General features: G+C 40.2%; 1 protein-coding gene across 1 annotated transcript in view; it reads right to left on the reverse strand.

The window, feature by feature from the left end:
- Positions 1-15,800, reverse strand: part of CWF19L2 (CWF19 like cell cycle control factor 2) — a 121,376-nt gene extending 105,576 nt beyond the window's left edge. Inside the window, exons 1-5 of the mRNA XM_032427691.1 lie at positions 15,694-15,800; positions 14,050-14,160; positions 13,196-13,318; positions 4,301-4,411; positions 3,436-3,555 (exon numbers count right to left, since the gene is read on the reverse strand). Coding sequence (XP_032283582.1) covers positions 3,436-3,555; positions 4,301-4,411; positions 13,196-13,318; positions 14,050-14,160; positions 15,694-15,786 — 558 coding nt within the window. The 5' untranslated portion in view covers positions 15,787-15,800. The remainder of the gene's footprint in view (positions 1-3,435; positions 3,556-4,300; positions 4,412-13,195; positions 13,319-14,049; positions 14,161-15,693) is intronic.
- Between the last annotated feature and the right edge of the window lie 476 nt (positions 15,801-16,276).

Below are 16,276 nucleotides of genomic sequence, written 5' to 3' on the forward strand. Positions count from 1 at the left end.
ATAGACTAGGTCTACAGACACATGCTATCACCCATAGATTATAGCACAGTGCGGGCAGAAGAGGCCCAGACGACAAAGACACAGCCTTGAGCATGTGTTTGCAAATCTTTCTGTGACCTTCACCCAAAGAGAGACTGTATGTGTGCCTGGATGTGTGTGCTTGGGTGTGTGTGTGTGTGCTTGGGTGTGTGTGTGTGCTTGGGTGTGTGTGTGTGGGTGTGTGTGTGTGTGTGTCCAAAACAAAGGTTTTAGGAAACAAAATGTGGGGTGCCTGGGTGGCTCAGTCGATTAAGTGGCTGCCTTCAGCTTGGCTCATGATCCCGGGGTCGTGGGATCGAGCCCCACATCGGGACTCCTTCTTCAGCTGGGAGCCTGCTTCTCCCTCTCCCTCTGCCCCTCCCCCTGCTTGTTCCCTCTCTCTCTCAATCTCTGTCAAATAAATAAATTCTTTTAAAAAAGTATAAAAAAAGAGAAAAAGAAGTATTTTTATTACACATAATACATGCTGATATTTTATATTTTTAAGTGCTGATTGCAATAATTCAATTACATGACCTACATTTTGAAAAACACCAGCCTAGAGCACAAAAGAAATGATATTCTGAAAAAACCAGAAGAGACATAAAATCAACACACTTCACACTGAAGCTTCATTGAAGGACCATCATCAGACTTCTTCCCATTATCTTCATTTTATCCCCACTCCCATTATAAGAATCAACATATGATTCTAAGGCAAGGTCCATTTATTTCAGTTAAAGAGGAAAAATTTCTTAGTACATATCAAGTTAGGCCTTGAAGGATAAACAAGATGCAGACTTATAGAGAGAAAGAGAATTCACTTAGAAAGAACCAGATGAACAAAGATGCAAAGCCAGGAATTTGCAGAGACATATGAGAGAAAGTGATTACACTAGTTTGGTTGGGGTACAAATTACCTAAGAGAAAGAATCCAAAGCAATGTGTTTGACTCTATTCGTGGCAGCTCTGGGGTGGGGGGTGGGGGCCTTTAAAGGAGAAGAGTCCATATGGCATCTTTCTTTTCCATGCAAGCTCTGAACAAGTTATAAATACAACAAAACCTTAAGGAAATAAAAGACAAAAACTACCTTTATTGCTGATGAAGGCTAAATTGGAAGAGAATTTTTCTTTCAGTAAAAACCAAATGGGCCTATTCACTGAACGGCACAATGAGGCAGACTTTCCCAGGTGTAGTCAGCACCGAGCCAACCCCACGTCCCCTGACCCCACACATGAGCTCTGCAGGCAGCCTGGTCCATAAGCAGGAAGCGCAGGGCTAAGCCAAGTCTGCCCAGTGCATTCTTTCCCAATTTTCCAGAAGAAAATTTACTCCATATCCTCAAGGACAGAATGAGGAAAGAGGGTGGCACAAAATACCACTAGTTGAGCTTCTTCCACCAGAAACATTAGAAATTTTTTTTTTTTAAGATTTTATTTATTTGACAGAGAGAGACACAGCGAGAGAGGGAACACAAGCAGAGGGAGTGCGAGAGGGAGAAGCAGACTTCCCGCTGAGCAGGGAGCCCGATGCGGGGCTCCATCCCAGGACCCTGGGATCATGACCTGAGCCGAAGGTAGACGCTTAACGACTGAGCCACCCAGGCGCCCCAACATTAGAAATTGTTAAGACATTACCCTTCCCTTGAATCACGAGGACTTCTAAACAGAGTAACACTATGATCAGAGCTGTACTTTGAAAAGATTAACCTGACATCCATCGTAGGATGCTGGGTGAGAAATGAAGAGCTTATTGAAATTGCCCACACAAGAGTAAATCAGGGCCTGAACCCGTTCCAGGGGCCGTCCCCAGTTCATCACACACACGAACTCCAGTACACATGAGACAAGTAAGGCACACAGAGGAGAAGACACACAACTAATAAGGGACACTCCAGCAGGAATGAAAAAGATGATACACATGCAAAAGACAAAAACTCCAGAGGCAACTGAGCAGATCCATGGATGCTGGCTCGAAAGAATCAGACAAGTTCATATAAGTGTTTGTAAGAAAAGATTATGTTAACTTGAAAGCCTGGAATTCAAAGCTGGAAAGGTGGGGAGATAAGAAAAAACTATTACCGTTTCTTAGGAAAATGAAGATGGTTTTATGTAATGATATTTCTAAGAATAACTGATCACTACTTCAATCTGCTAAAGATATTCAAGGGTTTACTATGTTCTATGGTTTGATATGGAGAACAGGCCTAAACAGGATATGTAAACAGAACATAAGACCACAAGCCAGGTAACCCTAACACACCAACACATCAATGCCCAACAATAGCAGAGCAGGATTTCAGAAGCAAGCTTGTCATGGCCTGGGTAATCCCAACCTCCAGACCTCACACAGCTCCACGCACACTGGCCATCCCCCTGGTGCTACATGTACTCTCCCTCTCCTCTCTGAACACAAGGACTCCAACTCCATCAGATCTCAGAGACAAAGATACATTCCAGAGCTTAGTCAAGATGCTCCCAAAATCCCTGCCCTCCACATGTTCCATATGAATAGCTGCTTACTTAATAAGCCAATACCATGTACCACACCTGCATTTTCAGAATTAAAATTAAAGGGGGGGGCAGACAGAAAACAACATTGCTCACAGGATTTACGATCATTCTCACCTTTTTGATTTATTTGTCCCTCTATGGTGTGTTCAAGGTAAACGCTTAAAGATGATCTTCTCGTTCACTAATTCTCTCTTCAGGTATATTCAATCTGTTGTTTACTCATTTACTGAGTTTCTAATTCTAATTCCAGTTGTGGTATTTTTTATTTCTACAAGTTCTTGTTGGCTCTTTCCCAGATCTGCCTTCATAAAAATCTTTTATTTCTTACTCACATTTTCCATACTGTATAAAGCTATTAAATACTCCAACAGGTAAGGTTTTGTGGGTCTGATTCTACTGTTCATTATTTCACGTGACTGCCATTTATGGACTATCCTTGTATTTTCATGTATTTTGTGATTCTAGATTATAAGCTTTCTTCTGGGAAACCCGTGATGCCCAAACTGACAGTGTGACCCTCCACAAAGCACTGGCATCCACTCCTGCCAAGCACGTCAAAGCACTACCAACACGAGCAGACTTCCAAATGAAGTCTCACCTTGAAGAGGCTCAGACCACACAGGGAGCACAGCTCAAGCCCGAATCTTCTGAGTCCGAGCTGTGAACCAAACTCCATATTCCCAACCACATACGCCGCGGATTCATCAATCTAGGTAGCATTAAACTGGCTTCCTACAGGAGAGTCATCTTTAAGAACTTCTGCCACATTTCAGTTATCCCCACTAATGTTATTAAATACCACAAAAGAGAATATAATATTTCACAAGTAAAACTGCATTTATATAAATATCTCATTGCTTATTAAAGACAAATTGGAAGTTAAAGCATTTTCAATACTCTTACCTGTTCCAGGGCTTGGGTTTTCTCTTGCTCTATTTTCCTCATAGCCTCCTTGTCAGCTTTGAGTGATGATAGGGACACAGTTTTAACAGACATAAAATCAACCGTCATCCACTCATCTCTCTGTTTAAAAAAAAAAAAAAGTTATTTCAATCTAAATTGATTAGAAGTGAACAAAAAACACTTGGTAACAACAGCAGGGTCTCTGGGCACACAAACCCAGCTCAAATCCTACATCTGCCCACCCTGAAGCAAGTTTTTTAGTCTCTCAATGCCTTAGTCTCTCTCCTGTAAAATGTAATAAACTTCATACCTTTTAGGACTGCTTTCAGGAGTCAACCAGAGAACAGATTTAAGGCACACAGTCTGGTGCCTGACATGGAACAGGCACTCGAACACCAGTCCCTTCCACCTTTCTGTGCCGCAGCTAACAGCATATAAACCGTATTCCCATGGCAGCAAATGAACAACAGCCCCAAATCTGTGAACTCTTCTACTCTAAGTACTGCTAACCGAAATTATGACATGATGCAATGAAGGGAAATAAAAAGTGCCCGAACTCTACTAACTCGGATACAGGTAACAGCACAGAGCTTCAGTACAGGGGAGGAAAGTGACGCTTTTCTAGCCACAACAATGGGAGGAAACCCTCTGTGGGACCAGAACAGAGGTCAGTACTCCTTTTCTCACAGAAGAAGAACGAAGTACAAAGACTAAGCAAACAGCATCACTGCCAGAATTATTCATAAAAGAATATACTGTTTTCAAAGTCTAATTTTTCTCCTGAAGCAATTATAACCATCTGTCATTTTAACATTCATCTATTCTTAGCTGTTCACACTTCTTTCTTTAAAATCAGGTGACTTACCTGAATAACTGGGTTGTCTTCTCTTTCTGAATTTTCACCTTTCACTTTCCAGGCCTTTTCTCTGCCAGGAATCTGCGATGGGACAGCCTCAACCCACTCATCTTCAGAGCTCTAAGAATATTTAGCATATAAGTGAAATTCTCAAACTTGCAGACTTGCATATAAAAATTCTGTGCTGTTAAATGGTGAACTCAGTTCCCTAAAAAAAAATCCTTACAGTAGGCTTCCCCTTTAAAAAGCTACAATGAAAATTTGAACAAAGAACACATAAACCCACTCTTTTGGGATAAGCCCACGAAACACCATGACTGTTGTCATTCCGAGGGAAAGCGAAAACAAAAGATTAGAACTGACAGCAGAGAACTCACTTCAACAGAGCTTCGGTTCCTACCAACATTAAGCAATACTGACATCTTTGTTTAACTAGAACAAGGGAAACAACACTCAAGTAAAAGACTTTGCCTCTAAGTTTCAAATTTTTAAATTTCCCTGGGTCTAAAAATGCAGAGATCTCAGTTAACAGCCAGGCTGGTAAAGCACTTTGTTACTGTGTTTAAATACCAGATTATTAAATCAGCTACAAAGTATTTAGCCAACATCCCCTATGTGCTCAGCATTATGCCAAGTTCTGGGTTCTGTTTTCCACAAATACATCAATCAACTCCTTCTACGTTAAGTACTGTAATAAGTACTTCCGCATATGTTCTCAAGCTGACTCCTTAAAACTACCCTACATAAAATACTATTTGGTCTTAGAGATAAGAAAGGCTTCCCAAAATTAGGTAACTTGCCCAAGTTACATGGTATCCAAGTAGGAGAACCAGAATAGAAATCTAGATCTTCCTGGCTCTACCATCTACTCTTTGGAGCTGTACAACGTAAGTGTAGGAAAGATCCTAGAAATCACCTAGCACACAACACTGGCTAATGCACAGCAGAGGAACTTGGAGGCCAAGGGAAGAAAAAGAGGATTTCCTGACTGACAACAATATTCCTTCATTCCACAAAGTTCTGGATAATTACCTAACTGGAGAACAACAGTATGTCTGGTAAAAGGTACAATCCACATGGAGTAAACATACCTGTGCTTTGGCACCTCAACTGCCAACTGTCTCCCAATGCAGAGCAGACATCATTCATTCATTCATTCATTCAGGCTTTGATTTGGAGTTATAGAAACATTAGAACTAGCCAATTACATATATAGTTGTAATTTTTAAGATAATCACTATAAATACATTTCTGGCCTACTCATAGTTACATTGTCAAATCAATTTTGAAAGGACTGCACATGTCATGATGAACACAGGGTGATGTATGGAAGTGCTGAATCACTATATTGTACCCCTCAAACTAACATAACACTATGTGCTAACTAACTGGACTTTAAATAAAAACTTTTTTAAAAAAATTAATTTGGGGGCGCCTGGGTGGCTCAGCTGGTTAAGCGACTGCCTTCGGCTCAGGTCATGATCCTGGAGTCCCAGGATCGAGTCCCACATCAGGCTCCCTGCTCGGCAGGGAGTCTGCTTCTCCCTCTGACCCTCCCCCGTCTCATGCTCTCTCTCTATCTCTATCTCATTCTCTCTCTCAAATAAATAAATAAAATCTTTAAAAATAAAAATAAAAATAAAAAAATAAAAAAATCAATTTGAAGACTTGGTTCCTACCACTTGGTGTTATCCACTAAAAAGGGAGTTTATAATCTGAAAAAGTTAACACATTCCTTGGGGGAGTGCCAATTTGCTAAGATCATGCTTAAAAAAAAAAAGAGTTTACATTAGTGTTCCACAGGATTCTGGTGAAGGCCTTCTTTTTTTTTAAGATTTTATTTTTAAGTAGTCTCTACACCCAACGTGGGACTTGAACTTAAAACCACAAGATCAAGAGTGGCATGCTCTCCCGAATGAGCCAGTCAGGCACCCCTCGAAGGCCTTCTTCTGAAACTACAGGTTTTCTCTACCCTCTGAGATGTTAACCCATCATTTGAAAGTCACTGATCAGGTCCACCCCTGCTTCACCACCACAGCCGCAAACCAGCTCCACCCCTGCATAAACCCCAATCATCATGACCTTTACAACTTCAGTTGAGCTAAACTCTCAGTCACAACTAGTGTTCCTCTTACTGGTCCCTGGTCAGCTCTCTCTCCCACTCCCTTGGCTTACTCCCCTTTGAAGCATTTATCAGTTTTACATTTACTTGTGTGACTATCTGATTAATGTCTCGTAGTAAGTTCTATGAGAAAGCAACCACATATGCTCTTGCCTACTTTGTATCCCCAAGACCTTGCTTAATACCTTGGCAGAGAGGTGATGCTCATCATCTTCTTACACAACTCCCTCAAGTTTTCTACCAACTCCCATTCCCCACACAGTCAGCAAATGGATCTCTCCTCTTCCTCGATCAATAAAAATGAAGCCTAAACTTTAGGTTCCTCCCAACCTCCAACAAAACTATTTATGCCTGTGCCTATCCTTATCTCCTGTTAACTCTTCCTCTTCAAGGCAGGTCCTCCTCCACAGATCTTGGCCCCAACCACTCCTGTTCCTCTAGGACCATGCACCATCAATTGTCTCCTTCTCTTGTAGCTTCAACCGAAGCTACTGACCTAGAAATATGCTCACGTATTCCCCATCGTGTGTGTGTGTGTGTGCGCGCGTGTGTGTGTGAATGAGGGAAGAAGGGAAATCTTGATTGCCCTTATGTCTCCCTCTAGCAGCCATTTATCTTCCAACTTGTACTCTAAGCCAAATTCTTAAAACAGCAGTCTATCCCGTCTCACTGTCACCCAATCCTCAAACTCTATCATACGGCTAATGTCCCCATTAACCTACACAACTTCAAAGGTCACCACTGGTTTCCACTTTGCCCAATGCAGCAGAATGTTTCTGTCTTTATCTCCCTAGACCTCTGCTGAATATAACTCTGGATAACTCACCATCTCAACCTCCATGACCTTTCCTAGTTCTCCTCCCATTCTTGGTTTCTTCTCCATTTCCCTCATGCACTTTTCCTCCTGTGCTCAGCCCTGAAATATCAATGTTGTTTGGGGTTCCATTCTTTGCCCACTACATTTTTTAATCTCTAAACATTCCCCTTTGGCCAGCAAATCCACTCTCATGCCTCGAGCTACCACCAGCTGTGCTGAGATCTTTCAAATCTGTCTACCCAAAGTTTCAGTGATTTAACCAACTACCTACTATATTTGGATGCCATGCTGAACTCACTAAGAACAAAAAATTAACCCATCATCTCTTCCATAAAACCTGTTCCTCCTCCTCTATTACTGAATTCAATTACATGCATGGTACCACCAACCACCCACTTATCCACGTCAACAATCTCAGGATCAACTTACCCCTCCCATCTAAACCTACTATTTTCATTTCCAAAGTATTTCTCAAATACATCATAGAGTGAACACCACATGCCTACCATGGGAGCCCACTTCCATCCCTGGCCACAGCCGATTCGTTCAAAGGTAGGTATCTGGCCCAATTCATACCAATCTGAGTTACTCTCCAGGAATTTGAAATCAAGACTAAATGGGGCTGCTCTAAAACTAAAGAGAAATGGAAATGCACTGGCAGAAGCTATTTTTGTCATGAGGATTAGAATTCAGCAAAAAAACTGATCTGTTGCCAAGAAAAAAATTGAACTCAGAGAAAAACAAACATGGAAAACGGCAAGATGATTCATAAAAGCATTCGCAACTCTAATTCCAGCCATTCCTGAAACTCAGCTGCATTCCCATACCTACATGTCCTAGGACTTTTGTACGCTAATAATAAATTGCCCCTTTTTTCTGAATAAGCCAATTTAAGTTTAATCTCTGTTACCTGCAACCCAGAGCCCCAGCTAATACATGCCCCTTCCCTTAAAGTATCCTAGATCACATCCTCTTATCTCTCACCTAGACAACTGGAATAACCAAATTAGTTTCCTGAACTCCAGTCTTTCCTGCTCCCCTTCTTTTTTCCAACCCCCACCCTAAACACACCTGGGAGTAATATAAAGAGAACACATCTGACCTCTTCTATGGCTCCCTGTCACAAAGCTCTTCTTCTTTCTTGCCAAAAGAACCCTATTTTATTTGGAGACATAATGTGCCTCCCTTGCTGGAAACTGAAGACTTATGATCAAGTGTCCAACGACATGGAAATAAAGGCATTATGCGGGACTTTCTGGAAGTCAAATGATGAAAGAGAGGGCATCCTCTTTCTTGTTATCTAGACTAAGAGGTAAGGCTGTAATGCTGAGGGAGTAGCAAAACAGTAGAAGCCTTAGTCCCAGAAGACCACACTAGTCCCAGACACCTGCCTGATTTCTTTCATAGGAGAGAAAAGTTAACTACCTTGTTTAACCAATGACTATACTGTTCTGCCTTGGCATCATGAGATTACACACTGAAATTATCTATCTATTTATCTAACTAGAAAATGAGGTCCCCAAAGGCCTGAAAAAAACTTCTATTTTTATATTCCCTGTGTCTATACCAGAGTCTGATGAAGAGCTGACATTCAGTAAAGGTGCACTAAAATTAATTAAATCCTCTTTTTCTACTCTTCCAACAGCCCTAGTCAGAAACTTTAATTAGCAGCCAGCATTCAAGCATTTTAAATACCAGGCACTGAATGAAAGAAACCTCAGTGATACACTTCGTATTATTATTCATTCACAGAACAGTGAAACCTGGACAATTCTATAGAACTTGCCTGCCTTCATTCCCTTTCTACTAATTTTGTTTCTCATTTTCACCACTATACGATCACCTCAATACTTTTGCACAATTGCTGTTCCTCCTCCCAAATATGCTATGACCTCATTTCTTCTGCTGATTTTAGTTTCAATCCTCCACCTTACCTTGGAGAATTCATACACCATCAAGCTTAATGTGCCTCCTGACCTAACACAGCTCCCAGAACTCTTCCTCTCATGTGTGGCCTTCATAATAACCACACCCCTAATCGTATCAGAAAAAAATCTAGAAGATAGAACCAAGACAGCAAGTGCTACCAGTAAATATTAAAGGAACCTGAGGACTTCTGCTTCTGACCATGACAAAATAAACGGCATCAGACTAAAAATACATAGAAATAGAAGTAATAATAGAAAATATTTGAAACTGTTCTCAGAACATTGTATCTCAGTAATACAGGGCTGTGATCCCTGAAAAGGGAAACAAATGGGGTGAATGCGACAGCTTTTTGCCTTGAAGCACCTCCCAGACCAAGGCACAAGGAAGGGAAACTCAAGCTAAATATGACAATCTCACTGAGCTAAGGAAACAGTATTTGTGTCAGAGGATCCTGCCCAACTGTAGGCTACTACAAGTATTCTGAGCACGTTTAAGGTAGGCTAGACTTAGCCATAATAATCAGTTGGTTAGGTGTAGTAAATGTATTTTTGATTTATGATATTTTTAACTTACAATGGGTTTACTGGGACATAACCCAATCGAAAATCAAGGAAGATCCATAATTACATTAAACATAAATGATCTAAACCACTGCTATCTAACAGAATTTTTTATACCTACACCGCCTAGTACAGGGGCCACTAACCGAGCCAGATGTGACTACCGAGCACTTAAAAAATCTGGCTAGTGAGAATGAAGAAATGAATTTTCAACCTAATATAACTTTAATGAATTTTAATTAAATTTTTAAAAGTGACATATGGCTACCATATTACCTAGTACAGAAAATCCTCTAATTAAAAGGGAAGATATTGATAAACTAGGTAAAAAAAAAAAAAAGCAAGACCCAAATAATCAGTCTACAAGAAATACATTCAACAAAACCAAAAGAGAAAAATTAAAACTAAAGGAATAAAAAGTGATATACCATGAAAAAAACAAATAATAAAACTGAAGAGAGTTCATTAATATGAAACAAAGTGACCTTAAACAAAAATGTTAAGTGAGATAAAGAGAAACATTTCACAATAATACAATGGCTAGTTCATCTAGAAGATATAATAGTACTAAATGTGTATATACCTAATAAAGCTTCAAAATACATTAGGCAAAAACACAAAACTAAAGGAGAAATAGACAAACTTCTACAACTACAGCTAGAGATTTTAATACTGCTTTCACAATAATTGATAGAAGAAAGCAGAAAATCAGTAAGAATACAAAAGACTTAACACTATTAATCAACTTCCCCAAACTGACATTTATAGAACACTACACCTAACAGCTGAATACACGTTTCAAATACACATGGAATTTTCACCAAGACTGATCACAGGCTAGGCCATAAAATTAACCTCAGTAATTTTGTTTCTGAAGTCCAAGATTCAGAGGGGTTTTATTGTTAGCCTACACATTTGAGAGGTTTTTCCTCTTTCTCTTTTATTTGAGTATAGTTGACACACAATGTTACATTAGTTTCAGGTGTACAACTTAGCGATTTGACAAGTTTATACATTATGCTACGCTCACCACAATGTAGTTACCATCTGCCCCATTACATTGCTATTATAATCACTGACTGTATTCCTTATGCTCTGCTTTTTATTCCTGTGACCTACTCATTCCATAACCAGAGACCTGTACCTCCCTCTTCCATTCACCCATTTTACCCAACACCCCCAGAGCCCTCCCCTTTAGCAAACTTCAGTTTGTTCTCCATATTTATAGTTCTGGTTCTCCTGTTTGTTTATTCATTTTTTTAAAATTCCATTCATGAGTTGCAACAAAAAGACATATACATAGACAACCCTTGAACAACGAGGGGATTAAGGGCGCTGACTCCCCACATAGTCAAAAATCCATGTATAACTTTGGACTCCCCAAAAAACTTTACTAATAGCCTACAGTTGACCAGAAGACTTACTGATAACATTAACAAGATTAACATGTATGTTGTATGCTATATGTATTATACACTGTATTCTTATAATAAAGTAAGCTAGAGAAAAGAAAATATTAAGAAAATCATTAGGAAGAGAAATTAACATTTACAGTACTGTACTGTATTTATCTAAAAACTATCTGCTTATAAGTGGATCCATGAAGTTCCAACCCATGTTGTTCAAAGGTCAACCATATTTCCAGGAAAGAATAAAGAAATATAACAGGACAATGTGTCTCTAATAAGGGAAAGCAAGTACCCTTAATCAAATTACATAAATGTTTACTCAGCCTAGCAGATCTGTCCCCACGGGACAGAGATTCTTAACCTGTGATCTCTGCCTAAATTCCGGTTTTATAAATCCCACTGAAATAAACAACTTTGTATATAAATTTCCTTTTGGAAAAAGGATAACTTAATTTTTTCAGGATCTCAATGGGATCAGCAACTCAATCCACAATTGTGGAAACAGTGCCTCTACCTTCTTTTCACTTTAAGATTTTCTAACTGACTTGGTCCTGAATTACATTTAACAATTTTTTTCCTACCATTACAAAAATATGCTGGCTACTTGACAAAACTATCCAGCTGTATTTCTCACTATGAATTCACAAACTGCATTCTCATATAAGATAGGCTTTCATGAGCCATTTATCATCTCAGGGTGTACTGCCCAAAACTCAGTTCCTAGAAGTACAAGAGGACCAGACTTTGGTCCTCTTTAGTGATTCAACTGCACATACAACCCTCTGAAGGAGACCAACTATCCCTCAACATCTCTAGCTCATCACTCTCTAACCACAATGTACCTCTTTTTTTTTTTCCCAAGATTTATTTGAGAGAAAGAGAGAGAGAGAGGATGCAAGCAGGGAGAGGGGCAGAGGGAGAGAGTCTCGAGCAGACTCTATGTCCAGCAGGGAGCCCAATGTGGGGCTCTATCTCACAACCCTGAGATCATGATCTGAGCTGAAATCAAGAGTCGGAGGCTTAACTGACTGAGCCACCCAAGTGCCCCAACAGTGTACTTCTTTCTTCCTGAAAATCAGTGTGAAAGGTTTACCCTTCCTCTGTGAGTCCTCTTATCCCAGAACTGGCTAGAGACAGAGCCAAGACAGCATTCTGTTCCTTTTGACCCCAAAGATAAATATATAAACATGTCCTATTTTAAAGACTAAAATGTTACTTTCTATTAAAAAATAAACAAGAGCAACAGACTCTCAAATGTCTTTTTTTTTTTAAGATTTTACTTATTTATTTGTCAGAGAGAGAGAGAGAGCACAAGCAGGGGGAGAGGCAAAGGGAGAAGCAGCCTCTCCGCCGAGCAGGGAGCCCGATGGGGCTCGATGCGGGACCCTGGGATCATGACCTGAGCCGAAGGCAGACACTTAACCGACTGAGCCGCCAGGCAATCCCTAGACTTTTAAATGTCTTAAAACTCTTTTATTTTTCAGTACTGTCCTTCCCTTGCGTCTCCTTCCAATTTTCCAACTACTTCTACTTGATGGCCTTTACTCCCGTCTGGTTCCTGGTGTTCCTCTTTCTTTTCAACATCCCTGGGCAATCCATCCATTCGAACAGCTTCCCCGAGCAATGACTTCTAAATCGTATCCCCATCCTCCTACTTTTCTCTGTAACTTAAGATCCATTTTTCCAGGGTGCCTGGGCGGCTCAGTTGGTTAAGCAACTGCCTTCGGCTCAGGTCATGATCCTGGAGTCCCTGGATCGAGTCCCACATCGGGCTCCCTGCTCAGCAGAGAGTCTGCTTCTCCCTCTGACCCTAACCCCTCTCATGTGCTCTCTCATTCTCTCTCTCTCAAATAAATAAATAAATAAAATCTTTAAAAAAAAAAAAAAAGAAAAAGATCCATTTTTCCAGTATTTCCTGGACACCTCCCAGTAGATGTTTGCCAGGCATTTTCATACCCTAACTAGTAATATTTTTTAAGTTCTCATATATTTTACATTTCTATACATTACTCCTTTAAACACAATTTTCTCAAGTAGCTGCTTTGGTTAGCTTTAACACATACTTACTGATGAACTATCTGTTGACTCATTGCTTTTTTCATACTTCTGTTTCCTACTCTTTTTTTTCTTCTCTTTCTTTACTTTTTTTGAGTGTTTATCTTTTTTCTTCTTTTTCTTCAGAGAGTGTTCCTATAAATAATTGTTTTAAAGAGGTAAGGAATTTGGTTTCATCTTACTTTAAAACAAATATTTTGAAGAAAAAAAAAAAATCTATATTCCAAAAACTACATTTTCATGAAATGAGACAATACACAGGACAAAATAAAGTCTTCTAAGAAACTTTAACAGGCTTCTATAATACAGGCACCGCTAATAAATCATACAGCTGAGATATCTTTTCAGAAAAATATGAGGGAAGTTTTAGTCTTAATATATTTACAGATTCATCTGACAGACAGATATAATCAAATAAATACATTTATACTCAAATGTATGCACACACACACATACATATACATATATCCTCTGTGGCCCCTAAAGAATTTATAAAAGATTATTGGGTCATATAATTTATAACAAGACAGTATAAATTAAAATTATGGAAATGGAAAACAAGAATTCAGACAAAAAAAAACATGACATTAAACTTTAAAATGCATAATTTTTTAGGTCCATAAGTTGATACAAGTGGGCCAGAAATCTGCTAAGCTTTCTACCAGTCAACTCAAGTAACAAAATCTGCCCAATGTTATAATGTCCAAAATATTAAAATATATTATTTCTGCCAGAGAGATAAAATTAGTAATGCCACCTGTGATAGTCATTCTGTAATTTTTCAAAACAGTAACATAAAGTTACTTCTTCCAATATTAACAAAAAAAGACAGAGCTGTTACATCAAGTGAACCTGTTAGTAGTCACCTGTGAGAACTGTTCAATTCGCTCATTCACATCAGGTAGCATCCATGTATCCTCACCCCGAAGTCGTTTAAGTTCTTTACACCTTTCTTCCTTTTCAAAATTGGCTTTAGCCTGAAAATGAAAAAAGAAAAATTAACTTATCCAATTGCTTTTCACAAAAAAAAATAAAAATAAAACAAAACCATTTTCCACTTTCATATAAGGTCTCATCAGTTATTGTCTGTCCCTTGCCAGGAATTTGCTTCTACCAAAGTGTAGGAAAGATTAAAAACAGAATAAAACTCTCCTTCCACATTACCAATCACATCACCAATCTCTAGTGAATCAAGGACGAATCCCGGGACCTATAATAGATCTTCCCCTCTCCCTAAGCTCCCTACCTTAAATAGGACGTGAATCTCCTTTTTCCTTCACCATCCCACTGCTACTGCCTGAGACTTCCATAACTGTCAGGAGACTGACCATGCCTTCAATCTGCAATGCCCATATCCTTCTACCCAAGCCCCCAAAATGCTTCAGGGAGAATCATCTTTCTAAAACCAAACGATCATATTGCTAATTTATAGTCACCTTTCAACAACAGTCAAATAAAATAAGTTCTTCCTAAGAGGCTGCTTCTGCCTTTTCATTCTTTCTCCAAACTCCAAAGCTGGTTTTGGTCCTTCCCAAACTCTATGCATACCTCCACTATAAAATTTACCTTAGCTTTCAAACCCAACTTGCTCCAAAAACTGCCTAAAATACCAAAAAGGTAAGAATGAAGAATATTTATTATGCATATAGGTAAGATATGCTGAAATCAGAGAACAATACCAACCTTTCATCTATCCAACACTAACGGCCCACTCTTCGCCTTAAACTCTGGGCATAGTCATCATGCCTCCCCGCCTCCTCTACCAGCCCCTTTTCATCTGCATTTATTTAAAACTCTTCCGTCTTAAAACCAATAAAAACAAAAACCCTCACTTGTACCCTATGTTGCTTCCAGCTACACATTTCCCCTTCAATGCCACATCTTGTCGGATAATACAGTTTACTTCCCCCGTTCCTTGTAAGTTACCTCTATACATCTCCATCTTAGTGAGAAATACAACGTTTCTTAACCTTTTTCGCGGGACTACATTTTCTGAGTCTCTTCTGTCAACCCTTGTATGGATCGGTAAGGATTTACAATAACCCTGGAATCGATACCAATAATAAGACAAGAGAGGGAAACGGTCAAACAATCTACTCCAACGTGCCTCACGTGTGTTTCTGAGAACGGAAATGTTTATTTCAGATACAGAAAGAGCGAGGACTGAGGCTGTCACACGCGCTGGCAGAATCGTCGTTAGTGGTGGAGTTCCTCAAAAGTGCACAGATCCAAAACGGAAATATCAAAGAATGGACAAATTAAGAAGTAAGGAAACTCAAGAAAGAAACAGGCCTTCCTAAAAAGAGAATGAGCAGCTGGAGACTACCAACGCATGTAGGGAGGCGGCAAATAACCAAGAGTTTTCGGGCATCCCAAAGGGAGACCCTCACGCAGATAAGGTGAGGCACTGAGGTGGCGAGAGAAGGGGGGGGGGGAGCCAGAGGCCTGGCTCCCACGAACCGTCCACTCCCACGACTCTAAATGACTCCAACGCCCCAGAACGGAGATACCTGGCGCAACACCTCGGCCCTGGCGATCCTGGTCTGTTCTTTTCGTTCTTCGATACTCCTCGCACTTTCAAATCTACCACTGGTAGCCGCCATGGTGATTCCCAAAAAACTAGGAACCCGTAAAAAAAAAAAAACAAAAAACTCAGTTTACGACTGTCGTAATTTAATAAACAAAAGGGGACTTCCGCCTGGAGAGGGTAGGACGGGCGCCGCTCCGCCTACGGAGCATGCGCGAATGTGAGCGTCACTTGAGGCTCGGCGATGACGCCAACGTCAGGGTTCGGAGGAGACTTTGCCCCGTAAGCTGGGGAGCTGGGCTCCCTTCGTAAACCGGACTCTCCCGCCGCAGGGGTGACGTCACTGTGCATTTACTACGCGCCTTGCACGGTACCTACGGCGTTCTCACCTGTTTCCTCTCAAAATCTACCAGTTAGCAGCTCGTCGAAGTTCAGTCCCCACATCTCGAAATTTTCCACCAAAGTGTCCTTCCGGGCAAAGAATTTCCGTGTGATGGAGGGATGTCCGGAAGCGGGGAGGGAAAGACCAATTGCTCTGAAGTTCCGGGGCTTTGCTACAATTCAAG

Source organism: Phoca vitulina, unplaced genomic scaffold (genome assembly GCF_004348235.1).
Source record: "Phoca vitulina isolate PV1807 unplaced genomic scaffold, GSC_HSeal_1.0 scaffold38, whole genome shotgun sequence".
Taxonomy (NCBI): Eukaryota; Metazoa; Chordata; class Mammalia; order Carnivora; family Phocidae; genus Phoca; species Phoca vitulina.